Source organism: Branchiostoma floridae, chromosome 16 (assembly GCF_000003815.2).
Source record: "Branchiostoma floridae strain S238N-H82 chromosome 16, Bfl_VNyyK, whole genome shotgun sequence".
In the NCBI taxonomy this organism is placed as follows: domain Eukaryota; kingdom Metazoa; phylum Chordata; class Leptocardii; order Amphioxiformes; family Branchiostomatidae; genus Branchiostoma; species Branchiostoma floridae.
The window spans coordinates 7,643,046-7,660,024 of NC_049994.1; the positions used below are offsets into that span (position 1 = coordinate 7,643,046).

At 40.2% G+C, this 16,979-nt stretch overlaps 2 protein-coding genes across 2 annotated transcripts; both read left to right on the forward strand.

The window, feature by feature from the left end:
* Positions 1-2,871: 2,871 nt before the first annotated feature.
* On the forward strand, positions 2,872-11,213 carry LOC118403529 (putative ankyrin repeat protein RF_0381). The gene is made up of 10 exons (XM_035802261.1): positions 2,872-2,985; positions 3,595-3,693; positions 4,424-4,552; positions 7,693-7,791; positions 8,275-8,373; positions 9,112-9,210; positions 9,669-9,725; positions 10,241-10,372; positions 10,761-10,997; positions 11,085-11,213. The coding sequence occupies exons 1-10, from the start codon at positions 2,872-2,874 to the stop codon at positions 11,211-11,213; spliced, it is 1,194 nt and encodes a 397-aa protein (XP_035658154.1).
* Positions 11,214-11,497: 284 nt separating this feature from the next.
* Positions 11,498-14,919, forward strand: LOC118403276 (death-associated protein kinase 1-like). The gene is made up of 3 exons (XM_035801924.1): positions 11,498-11,577; positions 13,099-13,299; positions 13,534-14,919. Exons 1-3 carry the CDS (start codon positions 11,527-11,529, stop codon positions 14,515-14,517), a joined length of 1,236 nt encoding a protein of 411 aa, XP_035657817.1. The 5' UTR covers positions 11,498-11,526; the 3' UTR covers positions 14,518-14,919.
* Positions 14,920-16,979: the final 2,060 nt, after the last annotated feature.

Consider the following 16,979-nt stretch of genomic DNA (forward strand, 5'->3'; position numbering starts at 1 on the left):
CTGGACTAGAAAGTCTCTCACTTTAATCATTAAAACTGACACATCCTCGCTCCGATGGTGTAGAACTTCCGTGTGCACCAACACCTGTTACAGTTTACCTTGTCGTTGTTAGGTCTCATAACGGAGTTTATTTTATCTGCGACCCCGTACCCAGTAGTAGTTCCGGTATAACGTTGACAGAACTTGAGAAGTCCGTTGTTATTCTTCTGTGTGCAACAGCGAGGTGGAAACTGTTGAATGGTAGAGGAATACATCAGTTTGGAGACTGCATATGTTGGTTTACGGTGTTTCTTCGGTCGGCTTGAATTTGCGTCTTTTAGACTCAGTTTAACGTACCGGGCACTGCCTATACGTCGCCTGTAGTTCCGTGACCTACGCTGGGGGTCAAATAAATGTGGCTTTTATAAAAGAACGAGCAGGAAAATCTATGCTCATTTCAAGACATTTCTTAATAATTGTACCCTAGATTTCAACACACTTGTGTTATATCCTTGTAAATTGTTTCTGCAACCTGGTATAAATTTTGAGGCCCTTTGGGACCGTCCTTAACCATGTAAATCCCCATAGGCGAAAAACTGTATACTGAGACCCTCAACTAAAAAGCGGAACTTAACGAGTCGACGGAACCGCCATTGTTGGGGAAGGTTGTACCTGGTGAGTAGTTTTGTTAGAGAAGATGGAATCATAATGAGTCGTTTGTATACTGACTACAGTTTTGCCCTCCAAATGTGTAGTTTGATCCTAATGTATGCAAGACGGAAATGCCACTGTTTAAGTAAAGTTTTCCAAGTCTCCACACGAGTCCACGACAATTACATGTATTTGGCTACCTTCACACAGGGGCTAATTACGTGAAAAGAAGCTTAGATGCTCCTAAAAGCCTTAATTACTTTAAATGTCGAACTTCTAATTTATTTACATATAAAACCCATATCAAAGTGCACGTCACGCTAACTGTTTCCGGTCACGTATAACGTACGCTGCAGCTATTCTGTGTGTTACAAACCAATGCTGGGTCGCACCGATGCGCTGAAGTATACAGGGCCTCAAGAGAAGACGACGTATGGACAAGTTAACCAGCCTTAAGACCAAGAAGTACTCTTAAAATAACTGCACTGATAACAGAATCAGATATAAAGTGAACAATTTACCGGAGAACTTATTACTAACTAGAGTTCGGGGACCTCATACCTCCATGAAATATTCATTGCTTTTTTGTGGATGGTATGTATGTTTATTGTCGGTTGTATTTGAGAGTAATGGTTATATAATATAAATGTTATGGGAAAGTAGTGGTGTATTTATTTAATGACACAGAGGATGTCCATCTGATTAGTAATTATCAAAATGTGACACTTAATTGTGTAATGTGCGTTTAAGAGGTCGACGGCATATGGTAGCGTGGTGTTCCTTAAGATTGATGTGTGGCATTTAAAATGTCTAAGGTTGTCAGCATTATTGAGGTTCGACTATGTGCCTCAGAGCGGTGTGGTGGGAGGAAGTTGGGAAACTCAGAAAGAAGAAGAGATGTGGCCAACTTTAGTCAGATCGTGATTTGATTTCCACCAATATGTCATAACATCAGCTGTTCATACGGTACAAAAACGAGATGCACACTTTCCTCTGACAGCCCTACACCAACTGTAAGATGAATACTTGGCGCCAACCCCGTCTGCTAAAAAACAAGTACCATTGGCTACGAAAGAGACAACTAACAACTGTCCCTTATCGTAACAAAATCAGAACATCTGTTTCGCCCATAAAACTTCTAAAGGACCTAATGGCATTTTAATCACCATGTCACTCAAATCAGCAGTACAGTATGTGAGACATCCATACCTGTTAAGCATTATCGTTAAATGTACCTCAACTTCTTACAATTATACTTACGCTTCACATCTCCATGATATCCTAAGCAGACATAAATAAAACTAATTATCATATTAAAAAAACTCGGGGTTCCCCAAACAGCTGTCACCTCACCATCTGCTTGGAGCTAAGTCCATTAACAAACACATAAAGCACGATGCCTGTACCAATATATCTCAAATATAGGGGTGATTTCTGATATTATTACATCAATTATAACGACAGATACGGCTCCCAAAATCTCATCGATTCGAGCTTTTATCACACCCCACCAACACAACAAGTATGAAACCAATCCATTCAGCCGTTCTTGAGTAATCATCTACACAGACAGAGACACATAACAGAAAATATAACCTCCATTCCATGACATTTCATGGAGGTAACTAGATCCAGAGAAAGTCCAAGTGGACCTGTATATACAGCAAAGAGGAGTGTAGTGGAGACGAAGGCACATGTTACCATTTAAAAATGGTTTGATTATTGTTTGAAGTATACAAGCGACGTATACAACCTTACGCTCAAGAAGCCCTGCTTAACTAACTGAAGAGATTCTTCTCAAAAATGTTTTAATCCGAATGATTTGTGACAAGAATCCGAAATAAAGTGAACAATTTACCGGAGAACTTAGCTAGATCCAGAGGAAGTCTAATGGGATCTGTATATTCAGCCGAAAGGAGTGTAGTGGGGGCTGACGAAGGCACATTTAACCCTTTAATGGTTCGTTTCATTGATTAATTTCACATGCCACAGACACCAAGTGATATTCGTGTTAGTGATGTTTCAAACCCAATATTCAGCACTGTTAAACAGTAAAACAAGCATTGGGTACTTGGACGACGTACGGCGCAAACGTACATGTACATGTTAACTTATTGCGGATGCATCATAGGATTAGACTAAAAATCACTATTTGCGAAAATGAGCACAAATGTCAGCAGCTGGTCAGCAGTTCATGTATTTATAAGTTTAAATAACAGGTGTTAGGAGTCACGACCTGCCATGGACGCCTCGGAGTACGAGTTTGAGTGGGCTGTGTATAGGGGAGACGTGCAGACCGTGAGGAGGGGTCTCCAGGCTGGGTGGGACTTCAATCACAGGTTTAAAGGGTTTCCGGTAACTGCAGTTTATTAGTGTTTTGGTTTTGTGAACTTGGCGTTTCTATCTCTCCTTCTTATCTCACTTTGCTGTGCAGCTCGTATTCCATACACATACCAGACGCAGATTTTTTTCAGCATCACATGATTTTTGTAGCGAGGGAAGATTTCAGGTAGTCCGTCTCCTCGTTCCCGTTATAAGGTGTCCGAGCCAAGTAGTTCCAATGAGAGTACACAAAGTGTTTCGAGATTTCCAAGTTCCCACTCTGAATAGATATGTATATGAAATTATATACATCATACATGACATACGATTCCATTATTCACATTGGTCTGTGCATAGCAAAGGATGATATGACATCATTTAGTGTAGTATAATTGTAAGTCTTAATACAATTTTCCATAGAAGAAATTACATGGTTTTCGTAGTAAAGAAAGTGATATGTCGAGATGACGAAACCCTTAATAATGCTAAAGCATGTTCCTAGAATCCAATGACACTGTAGGTTGATGTTAGGTTTGGGCAGGTGGATATTTTCTTCTACCTCTACAAATTTGCTGATTCAGAGATATGTTTAAGCTCCCCTCTCAGCTGAAGCCTCATGTGTTTCTCCGTCTGTTCACTCAGGGTAACGGGACCGCACTCCATGAGGCCAGCTGGAACGGGAACACTGAGATAGTGAAGCTTCTACTACAACATGACGCTGATGTGAATGCGACGGACTTGGTAAGTGCAAACAATTATATCGTTAAATTCAAAGTAGTCATGATAGATCGTGACGTTATGACAAACCGTGATTTTGAAAAAGAAGTATTGTTTAGAACATGCATATATGACATCTAAATAATATCTCATCGTGCTTGTTTCATCCACGATCCACTTAATCTTGTATCACGAACATCATGTAAGTCGGTGTGCTTTCTCAAGTGAAAATACCTGCACACCCAGTACAGAACGTGTGACTTGATAAATAACAGCGTCCTTGGGAAGACATCTACAGTAATTTTGTCGTTCTATTTTATGATGGGGCGTTTGGGTCCTTCTTAATATGATTTTGATAAGAGATAGGGCATGTTTCCATCTCTGACAACTGGAAAAGAATTTGGTCCTAATTTGTAAATCCTATCTGTATGCAGGAAAGGATGACATGACATCATGTCATGTAGCACAAGTTATTCATATAATCAATTTTCCATATAAGAACGTAAATGACGTAGTTAAATCACCGACATACTGAGATAACCACGACGAAACTCTTAGTATCAAAAAGCAAAATCATGTTCCTACTTAAATTGTCAGAGGCGCTGTAGGTTGATGTTGGGTGGGAGTTTCAAAGATTTTTCTGCTTTAATAGGCAGGTCAATATTTTCTTCTACCTCTTCAATTTGCTGAGTTATATATGTTTGAGCTTCCCTCCCAGCCGAAGCCTCATGTGTTACTCCATCTGTTCACTCAGCATGGCGGGACCGCACTCCATTCGGCCAGCAGGGACGCACTCCACTTCAGCAGGGTCAGCGTGAACGGGAAAACTGAGACAGTGAAGCTGCTATTACAACATGATGCTGATGTGGAGGCGAGGGACAACGTAAGTGCAAACAATTATGTCCTGAGATTGAACATTTCGTCAAAATAATCATAATAGATCGTGACGAAATGGTAAACTGTGATTTTGAAAGAGATGCCGTGTTTAGAACGTGGCATCTAAATAATGTATCATCGTTAGGGCTGGGTACCGGTACAGAAAGTTCAGGTCCAGGTCCGGTTCAGGTCCGGACCTGAACCTGGACCTGATTCAGTATGACTCATACCAATGGTCCATTTCACTACAAAGAAATCTGTTTGGTCGAGTATTAGACTAAAATCCTAGAACGCTAACTGCACCTGTACGATTGACTTTAAACCTTGATAGAAATGACTATAAACTCTACTCTACTTCACTCTTGTCATTTTCTTCCAACTGCATGCGTCAAAACGTGTGAATGCCTGATGAAATAATATGTTAATTTTCTAATCGGTCCAACATCCGGTCCACCTAATTTTTTCAGGTCCGGTTTTTCTGGACCGGTCCAAGAAGAAAAACCGGTTTTGTACCGGTACGCTGTACCGATACCCAGCCCTAATCATCGTACTTGTAAGTTTCATCCACGATCCACTTAATCTTGGATCACGAATATCATATAAGTCGATGTGCCTTCTCAAGTGAAAATGCCCGCACATCCTATACAGTACCTGTGATATTAACAGCGTTCTTTTGGAAGATAGGAATTTTATTGTTTTATGTTATGATGGAGCGTTTGGTTTTGGTGATTACCTCCATGAAATGTCATGGAGGTTATATTTACCTCCATGAAATGTCATGGAGGTTATATTTTACCCTGCGTTTGTGTGTCTGTCTGTCTGTCTGTCTGTCTGTCTGTCAACAAGATAACTCAAGAACGGCTGGATGGATTGGTTTCATACTTGGTGTGCTGGTAGGGTGTGATGAAAGCTGGAAGTGATTACATTTTGGGCCCCCTAGCGGCTTTCCTTGGTACTGCAGCGCAACTTCCGGTTTTGCTATCTCGTGTTCTGAACAAGCTATGGTCCCAATTTTTATGTATTACATAGCTCTTGCGCTCAGAAATAAGTGACATAAGTTTGGGCCCCCTAGCGTCTAGTTAGGGGGCCCAAACTATATTACATTTGCATAATTAATGAGAATATTCTATCATAGCAGTTTTTTCTATGTATCTCTTGTCCCTGACGTGATATGGTCTTGACATTAGGGTGGTAGATAGCTTTTAGTGTCATGACAAAGTGGGGCAAGTTTCAGCCCCCTAACAGTTAATTTGGGAACTGCAGGGGCGTTTTTGTCAAGACATTCCAATGAGGATAACTGCAGAAAGGATTGACGGATTGGCATCATATTAAGCATGCGGGTACCTTAGGCAAAGATGTTCATAATGATATACATGTTATGCAAATGAGAGCTTAATTTGCATAATTAATGAGGAAATTGTATGATTCCATTTTTTTCAATAACTGGACTTCAATAAATGTAACACATGTTAATTATGATAGGTAGAATATAAGCAGATACCAAATATGGTAATGAGGAACTTATTTGCATAATTTATGTAAAAATTGCAAAACCGCTGTATGATCAATAATGGGAATTTTATAATTGTGACATGTGTACGTTAGTCAATGATGAACAACACCATGCATAAATTATGTTAATGTGTTAGTCAATTTCTTGAAATTTATGAAAGCTCTAAATTTTCATGGAGGTATGAGGTCGCCGAACTCTAGTTTACCCTGCGTTTGTGTGTGTGTGTGTGTCTGTCTGTCTGTCAACAAGATAACTCAAGAACGGCTTGATGGATTAGTTTCATATTTGGTGTGATGGTGGGGTGTGACGAAAGCTGGAAGTGATTAGATTTTGGGCCCCCTAGCGACTTTTCTTGGTACTGCAGCGCCACTTCCGGTTTTGCTATCTCGTGTTCTGAACAAGATATGGTCCCAATTTTTGGTTGTTAGATAGCTCTTGTGCTCAGGAATAAGTGACATAAGTTTGGGCCCCCTAGCATCTGGTTTTGGGATAGCAGGGGCATTTTTGTCAGAAACTTCTGAAGTGGATAACTCAAGAAGGAAACAAAGGATTTTCATGATTTTTGGTCTGTAGGTACCTTAGACAATGTTATACAAGATGAAATACAAATTATGCAAAATTAGATTACATTTGCATAATTAATGAGCTTATTCTATCATAGCAGTTTTTTAATGTATCTCTTGTACCGGACATGATATGGTTTTGATATTTGGGTGGTAGATAGCTTTTAAAGTCATGGCAAAGTGGGGCAAGTTTCAGCCCCCTAACATTTAATTGTGGAACTGCAGGGGTGTTTTTGTCAAGACACTCCAAAGAGGATAACTATAGAAAGGAATGATGGATTGGCATCATTTTTGGCATGCAGGTAGCTTAGGCCAAGATGTTTATAATGATATACATTTTATGCAAATGAAGACTTAATTTGCATAATTAATGAGGAAATTGTACAATTCCATTGTTTTCAATAGCTGAACTTAAGTAAATGTAACACATGTAGTTTATGATAGGTGAGAGATAAGCAGATACCAAATATATACAGAAATAGCAAATCCACATAATGACTAATATTGGGAATTTCATAATTGTGACATGTGTACGTTAGTCAATAATGAACATCGCCATACATAAATTATGTAAATGATAGTCATTTGCATGAAATTTACAAAAGCTCTAAATTTTCATGGAGGTATGAGGTCGCCGCACTCTAGTTTTTTAATATGTTTTTCAATTTGATTTGAATAAGACATGAGCCAAGTTTCCATCGCCGACAACTGGAAAAGAACTTGATGCTAATTTCTAAATCTTATCTGTATGTAGGAAAGGATGACATGACATCATTTCATATAGTACAGTTTATTCATACAATCAATTTATCATATAAGAAATGACATAAATGACGTAGTTAAGTCACCGACATACTGAGATAACCACGGCGAAACTTTTAGAATCAAAAAAGCAAAAGCATGTTCCTACTAAAATTATCAGAGGTTGATTTACGTGGAAGTTTCAAAGATTTTTCTGCTTTAATAGGCAGGTCTATATTTCCTTCTACATCTACAATTTGCTGACTCAGAGATATGTTTGAGCTCCTCTCTCAGTGGAAGCCTCATGTGTTTCTCCGTCTGTTCACTCAGGATGGCGGGACCGCACTCCATGTGGCCAGCCTGGCCGGGTACACTAAGATAGTGGAGCTGCTATTACAACATGACGCTGGTGTGGAGGCGAGGGACAACGTAAGTACAAACAACTTTATGCTGAGTTTTGGGCATTTGTTAAACTGATCATGATATATAGTGATTGATATGTGATGATTAACCGTGATTTTGAAGGAGATGCAGTGTTTAGAACGTGGCATCTAAATAATGTCTCACCTTACGTACTTATAAGTACGAATACCATATTACTCGGTGTTCTTTCTCAAGTGAAAATGCCTGCATACACAGTACAGTATGTGTGACTTGATAAATAACAGCGTTCCTTGGGACGATATCCACAGTAGTTTTGTCGTTGTATGTTATGATGGAGCATTAAGTGATTTTAAATGTATTTCACCATGATTGTAATACGGATTAAGCCATATTTCCATCGCCGAGAACTAGAAAAGAATTTGGTGCTAATTTGTAAATTCTATCTTGTGTCCTTGTGAGTGTGTGTGAGTCCGCAATTAAAATGCAAATTTACAGAAGCGTCACGTGTTTCTCCGTCTGTTCACTCAGGATGGCAGGACCTCACTCCATGTGGCCAGCAGGTACGGGAAGGCGAAGACAGTGAAGCTGCTATTACAACATAACGCTGATGTGGAGGCGAGGGACAACGTAAATGCAAACAATTTGTCCTGAGATTGGGCTTTTCAAAGTAGTTATGAAAGATAGTGAAGTTATGGTTAACTGTGGTTATGAAAGAGATGCCGTGTTTAGAACGTGACATGTAAATGATGTCTCATCGTACTCTCATGCATGATCCCCGACTTAGTCATGGATCACGAATATCACGCAAGTCGGTGTGCAGGGTAAGTACAGAATATCGTCACATGTAGTTAAGAGAAAAGGCCTATCAATTGATAATTGTTTAGAAAAAGAAACTGCTAGTCTAGTCACATACTCTGATTTCCCTGGTTGTTCCCATTGGGCATGAGTGTAGTTCAATTTTAGTTGATAACTGTACAACACTTCTCCTACATTCAAACAGTCTAACTACAAGTGACAATTGAATTATTGTTCTCGTTTACGGTGTTACAATGATAGACAATATTGTTTTGCTGTTCTTTTGGGTCTGAGTGAAGGTACAATAACGGGACAATAAATGATTGTTAACAAATATTTACTAGTTTTTAAAATGTTCTCAAAGCTCTTGGATTGCGCTTATTAGTCATAACAGAGTTCAATTTAAGTTAGTAGTAATATCTGATCAGCTCTAGAATGATAACTATGTATCTTTTACAAGTATAGGTTAAAAGTTATAGTTCTTCTCAAAGTCTAGCTATAGGCTTTACAATAATGGACAGCCATAATGTTTTGCACCAGCTTCATGTGTTTCCCTAACTTTTCACTCAGGATGGCTGGACAGCGCTCCATTTGGCCTGCAAGTACCAGGAGACTGAGGTTGTGAAGCTGTTGATTCAACATGGCGCTGATATTGAGGTGAAGAACAAAGTAAGTATGCGGAAAACAATCTCATGTAAATCTCATCATAATGAAAGGAAAGGGTCAATTAATGCTTGTTGAAAATATTTACAAGCCTTAGTATATTTATCTGATACCTTGCTTGGCATGTGTTTATTAGCCATGGCAGGGGTTCAGTTTAAGTTAGTAAGAATATTTGAAAATTATAACTTAAAAACTATATGTTCCTTGTCAAGTAAAATTGAGAGGCTACTTTTAAAGTTTACGTTTTATAATGATGATGTGTCGCTGTCCTTGTGGGTCTGTTTTCCGTCAATTTGCAGAAACTTCATGTTTATCTCCACCAGTTCATTTAGTATGGCAGAACCGCACTACATGTGGTCAGCAGTAACGTCGTCTGTGTACGTGTGTATATGTGTATCTATTTAACGAGAAACAAACTCGAAACAGAAAACATCGTGTAAAGTTTAGCTTTTCCTCGTATACAGGATGGGGAAAAGCCATTGGACTACATATATGACAAGGACGTCCGACGCTTCCTCAGTGTAAGCAAAAGGATTTTTGACAGGTTTTACATAGAGTGTAGATTAAACATAAGTCGCAATTTAAAGGCCTACCATGTACACGTTTTTTTGGCAGTACAGTAAAGCTATTTTATTCATGATTGTGAATGGATAACATCCTATCATTGTTTTGTTCATTTGATATCTTTAAGATGATATCCGACGGAAGGTAAGTAAATATTTGATAAAGGCTAGAGATTCAGGTAATCGGCGATACGGAAACATTTATTTAAGCAACTGGATAAAGTTTTGGAGACATCCGCTGTCTTTTGTCAGTGGCTGATAAGAATTAAAGCTACAAGCTTCAAGCACATGCTGATATCTTAAAGACAATTCAGAGAAGGTCCAATAGAAGCTAGTAAGTAGGTTACGTGAATGTCGACAGCCTCTTTGCCGAAATATTTTGAGGTTTGATGGAGCTTGCAACAATGGTACATATAACAAGTCTCATTTAAGAAACACTGCACTATAATAAACGTCAAATATTTATCATCCAGAATCTGGCTGCAGAAGTTTCCTATCACAAACTGATGAAACAGTCTGGTGGTGTGAAAGTTGACAGGTTTAAACTGTGCATCTGTGGACCACAGGAAGCTGGCAAATCCACGCTGAAGGAAAGTCTTCAAACGGTAGGATCTTATCCTAGAATTTCATCTCAATTCTAATTTAACATTCATCGCACAAAGAATTGATTAGTTAACCCTGTGAAATTATGGCGCGACTTGTCATTTTTCTTATTGACGGAACTAATTATTCACTATATTCTTTGTTGCACAGTGATTCAAGGTTATATGACTTCGGGCAAGTCAAACGTTAGGTATCAGACTTTGAAATGGTACATCCAAAATAAATATAGACCATTCTTATGTCCGAACAACCGTACACTTCAGGCATAAACTATTCCAGTTGTAACTTCTCTTCCTACATTGGCCTTCCTCGATAAAGCTCGAGTATTATTCTCTCTATCGATAGCACTGAAAATTTCTATATAACGTTAATTTCATTATTATAACTTAGGGACACGTCACCGCCTTCTTCCGGGATCGAATGACTCCAGACCATCGGCCACACGAGCGCACCCCTGGTGTGAATGTGGGAACAACCAACATTCCCGGTGTGGGGGAGGTCAGTGTGTGGGACTTCGCTGGACAGTCGGAGTACGCGGTCACCCACAGCATGTTCATGGATGCAGAGAACACCGTCTTCATTGTGATGTACAACATCATGGCCGAAATTGAAACACAGAAAAGAGAGGTGATTATATTTACTAGGTAGACGACAAAAATGGTATCGTGTTATTGCCTACATTGTATATGATAACAACTCGAATGATTCTCGCAGGTCCACTGGTGGCTGTGTTTCATCAAGTCCTGCAACACAAAGAGTACGCCTAGCGTCATCCTTGTGGCCAGCCACGCGGACCAGACTGACACAGGTAAACGTGTGCAACGTCTACCAGAACAGGCTTGACATTAAATTAGAAATATATAAGGAGACATTCATTTCATTTTTGGATCATGTGTTTACCAAGCGCCAAATTTGTGATTTGATTTATTCGGCTATATGCGTATATACGTATAGATATAAGAGAGGTAAGATATCGGATTTTTCTTTCAATATTTCCCATCTGAATTGCCGATCTACATGTATGCTTTATTGATTGGCAACAGGACATCAACAAGCATCTTCCATCATTGAGCTGATGACGTCAGAGTTCAAGGATCATCTGACAATCTCAGATGAAGTTTTCCTGCTTGATTGCAGAAAGACTCGTCAAACTGACATGTGGCGTCTTAAAGGGCTTTTGACAAGAATGAAGACCCAGCTTCAAGCGGTGAGTTGTATCGTCTTGGAATATTCTTTGATCCTTTCGAAATTTCATCCGAATTGTCTTTCGAGAGAATAACATTTCACGCTTGTTTTTCTGACAAGACTATGTGCAGTACCTGTATGTGATTCACGAGTCGTTTAAAAATCAAGGATGATGTTTATACATAAACATTAAAGATGATGTAATGATACAGTTTTTAAGACTTTATATCCGTACACAAAATAAAGCGCTTACCAACAAGCTTTCGATCGGTCCTCTGATCCTTCTCAAGTTGTAATGACCCAAAACCTAAGTCGCACTTCCGGAACGGAACTGATTGTATGTCTTCTTGTTCCGAAATCACAGTTTCAGCTCTATGGAACAAGGTCCTAACCACTCCAAATTTATGGTCAAGAGGATGGCTAGAGGCAAAATTAAGATACTGATCAGTGTGGGTGGGTTTGCGGTATATCTTAATGCGAAGAGAACCGTCTTCTAGGATCACAGTCAAGGTATCTAGAAAAGGTAGTGACTTGTTCTGTTCCTCTTCTGTAGTAAACTTGATATCTGGATCTAAGCTATTAAGGTGATCAAGGAATTCTTGTGCATATATCTTCTTGACTTTTGTATTGGTATCATCTATATACCTAAACCACCACAAAGGAGGGTGGGGGCAGTGGTAATAGCCAACTGTTCTAAGTGTTCCAAGTAAAGGTTGCACACGATAGGACTGACTGGGGATCCCATGGCGGCACCGTGAATTTGTTGGTAGAACACCTCATTGTATACAAAGTAGGTACAATGTAAACAGACTTCTAATAACTTAACCACATGTGCAGGAGTCAAAGATGTACGCTGACGCAGAGTACTATCGTCCTTGAGCCTCTGTAGGATAATGTCAAGAGCTTTGGGCACCGGGACTGAGGTGAACAAAGCAGTGACGTCAAAAGAACGTAATTCCTCGTCAGTTTCCACCCGTTTGTCTTTGAGAAGTTCGGCAAAATGTTGAGAATTTTTGACGTGATGTGACGAGTTGCCAACTAACGGTGAAAGAATTTCCGCCAAGAATTTTGCGCTCTGGTAGGTGATAGAGTCCACACTACTTACTATCGGTCTGAGTGGCGCCCCAGGTTTATGAATCTTCGGAAGACCATAGAGCTTAGGCGGAGTTTCGGTTGTAGGGTAAATTCGTCTATATGTAATATTACTGATTACCTCGTCTGTCAAAATTTGTTGCAAAACACTGACCAACTGTTTCTTGTACTCCCCCGTGGGGTCCTTTTTGCCCAGTCGTAGGTAGGTGTTACTGTCGTCCACTAACTAACCGTGTACTAACGAATATAAAGTCTTAAAAACTGTATCATTATGTTAACTACCGTCACAGATGAACTTAGATTCATTAAAGATGATGATGTTTATACATAAACATTAAAGATAATGTGTTTTGATTTGATTTAATTTCCTACCCCGAACTCACAGTATCTGGTTACTAAATAGCCTTGTTAGTCGATAGCTGTAACTGTACCGTTCTATCTAAATCTCTAGCACCAGCGAGCCATACCGAAGCTCTGTGCTGAGATCATCAAGTGCCTACCCAAATGGACCAAGGACAAGTGCAGCCCGAAGTGTCCCGTCTTGAGATGGGCACAGTACAAGGCGGCGGTGATGGAGATGATGGGAATCGAGAGCCTGGCTGATGAAGATTTCCTCAAGACGTCTTCGCAGTATCTGGATCACCTTGGAGAGGTAAAAATATCTATAACATACCGACTCATGTAGTACTCATGTTCTGCTCTTGGAATGTAATTTGAAAAGTAGGAAGGCAAAATTAACAAGAATTCTTCAGTCTAATATCATCAACGCTGCATAAATGGGAACATTCTACTGAATGGATGTAGCTATCAGACTAAACATCAAACAAATCAATATTCATAATAAATCATTTGGCAACTTGTCACAAACACATCTCTGTCGTTACAGATCTTGTTTGTCTCCTCACTTACTGAGCCCATAGTCATCCTGGCGCCCAACTGGCTCTGCACGGATGTCTTCGGCAAAGTGATGGCACCAAAAAACTTCCCCATCCAGCATCTAAGAACCGTCAAGGATATCGTCAAGAAAGACGAAATCCAGAAAGTGTTCCAAGATGTTGCCGATATCGATCTCCTGATCACCCTGCTGCAAGAGTTCCAACTCTGCCACACCTTTGATGGACAGGAGTTCATCATCCCCGGGCTGCTGACACAGGCCATGCCTCCAGAGAAATGGCAGAAGACCGAAGACCCCACCAAGACCGTGTACTTCGGCAAGCAAGTCCAGTGTGCCGACACCACCGACATGTTCTCCTCCGGGTTCTTTCCCCGTGTGCAGATCCGTCTGATGAGGCAGCTGAAGAATCGGCCGCTGCTGTGGAGAGACGGAGCCAAGTGTTTCGACTGTAACGTGGAAAGTCTCATCAAGCTGTCCCCAGACGGCCGTGCGGTCAACATCTGCGTGCGGAGCGAGCAGGCTGACAAGCAGAGCTGCCGACAGATGCTCGAGCAGATAGATAACGTCATCAACAACGTGCTCGACGAGTGCAGCCCAGGTACCACTACAGAGGAGAGGGTGCTCAGCGCTCGTGCACTGAAGGAACACAGAGAAGAAGTCTACTCCTACGGCATGGACCAGATCGACAAGGCCGAAGCAGGGGACGGCATCGTCTATCACGACATCCTTGGCTTCTCAGAAGACGTCAATGACCTCCTGTATGGCGGAAGAGACGACGATGGAGAGGAAAAGGAGCAAGGAGCTGTTGGAAACCGCCACCGTCAGCCAAAAATGTACGGACATCACAACACCATCATTAACGCAGGTGATGGTGCGGTCTTCCACATGTATGAGGGTGCCGTTGGTGCCGTTGAACAACTGCAGCTAGAGGATAGTGTGTCTGAGGCTAGCTCAGATAGGCTTGCCCTAGAATGAAACAGTCTAACCAGCGTGGTAACTGAGTAGCCAATTTTTGCAGCAAAATGCTTTTCAAATACATTAGTCTATTTTCATAATGTCTTCTTCGTGCTGGAAATGTCCACCACAACGTGTGACATACAATCAATTTGCACCAAAGAGCCACATGTGTCCATTATCAATTCATTCCAAATACGGTGGTTATCAGATTTGAACATTTCAGGCTTTCTGAGGTAAAGTTGCTTTTGGTAGTTTCTAGGAATATGGTGATTGGAACCTAACAGTAAGAAGTTGTATGTACAACGTTGGGAAGTTTCAGGACTAGTTTACACAATGAGAATGTGTCCGTCAGCTATTGTAAATGTATAATATATCATTGAGTATGATTTAACCATTTGAACATTTTGTAAGATCATTTTGTATCAGTTTTTTGGGAAAATGGGGAAGTGGACTTATCAAATCTGTTAATTTGTTTATACCTAAAATCTGCGTTAAAAATATTTCCTCCTCACCCTGGATAGATGGTGAAGTCAAGCATGCTCGCAACAGAAAAATGACAATATGGAGATTAGCCAAAAGGACCAATAAATCCTCTCACTGGACTAAATTTAAGCAACTACGAAATGATCTTCAAAAACTCATGAAAGCAAAATACAAGTCTTATTTGGGTAACCTCGGTTCAGAGGTTCACAGGAACCCGAAGAAATTTTGGTCTTTTTTCAAATCTAAAACTGGCTCCAGTCGTCTACCCTGTGTACTAAAATCTGGCACTAATGAGGCCACTACGCCTAAAGGAAAGGCGGATATGTTCAACAAATATTTTCATTCTGTGTTTACTTCACCAAACACTGGAAATAATCTTCCTGACATACCTGTCTTCAAACACCCTAATCTAGGGAATTTTGTTTTTACGAACGATGAGATTTTAGAAGTCCTTAGTAACCTTGATTGTTCAAAGGCTTATGGTCCTGATGGCATATCGCCCGTCGTTCTGCGTAGGTGTGCACACGAGTTAGCACCTCAGCTAACGGCACTGTTCAACCAAAGTTTACGTCTCGGCTGGGTTCCGACACAGTGGAAAGACGCTAATGTATGCCCAGTCCTCAAGAAAGGCCGCAAGGAATTTGTTGAAAACTATCGTCCCATCTCTCTGTTAAGTATTGTTAGCAAAGTAATGGAAAGATGTGTGTTTAACCGCATCTTCCCGTATCTTAAGGAGCAGATCCACCCTTTTCAACATGGTTTTATTAAAGGCCGCTCCACTGCAACACTTTTACTCCACATTTATCACAAAATTGGCTCTATTCTAGATAATGGCGGCCAAGTTGATGTTGTATTGCTTGATTTTTTCTAAAGCTTTCGACTGTGTCTCTCACCGCCTCCTAGTCCACAAGCTGAAAATGTATGGCGTACACTCCAACTTGCTTGCATGGTTCAAAAGTTATTTGTCTTGTCGTAGACAACGAGTCATTGTAGACAACGTGCATTCTGATTGGCTACCAGTTGTCTCGGGAGTTCCCCAAGGATCCATACTGGGGCCACTACTTTTTTTATTATTCATAAACGACCTTCCTTCTGTGGTCAGTAACACAATGGCTTTATATGCCGACGACTCGAAGTGTTTTAAACAAATCTCAACAGTTATTGATTGTGTTTCTCTTCAAAAAGACATTGAGAACATGTACAATTGGGGCAATACGTGGATGATGAAGTTTAACACAGACAAATGCAAGATACTCACTATAGGTAGAGGGAAAAATCAAATTCAGTTTCAGTACAAAATGGAAGACAGATTTCTTGAGGTTGTCTCTGAATTTAACGACCTAGGAGTTTCTGCATCTGGTCAATTAACATGGAAATTTCATATCCAAAACATTATCTCCAAAGCTAACTCAACCTTTGGTTTCATTAAAAGGTCTGTAGGCTTTCACGCTCCTTTGTCTGTCAAAAAAGCTCTCTATATGTCACTTGTCCGAAGTAAATTAGAATATTGTTCTTCGGTATGGTCTCCTCACACTCATGAACTCATAGAAAGACTGGAAAGTGTACAGAGGCGAGGAACCAAGTTTATCCTCAACAATTACTCAACTGACTACACGTACAAAGACAGGCTGCTCAGTTGCTCACTTTTACCTTTGTCATATAGACGTGAAATTTTAGATTTAGTTTTCATTTTCAAATGTTTCTTAGGATATTACGAAATAGATGTTAACAAGTACTTAACTTTCCCACATCCTCTCCTTAGATCACATGATCAGGTCAAGTTAACCCCAGGCAAGTGTAATACTACTACCTTTATGTACTCATTTTTTCTTAGAATTGCTCACATTTGGAATTCTCTCCCTACAGAAATAAGACAACTCAGGCTAATCCCAGACTCATCAATTAGGCGCTTTAAGCAAGACATTTCAGGCCATTATCTATCCCTTTTGTCAACACACTTCGACGCTCATAAAACTTGCACATGGACCACTTGTTAA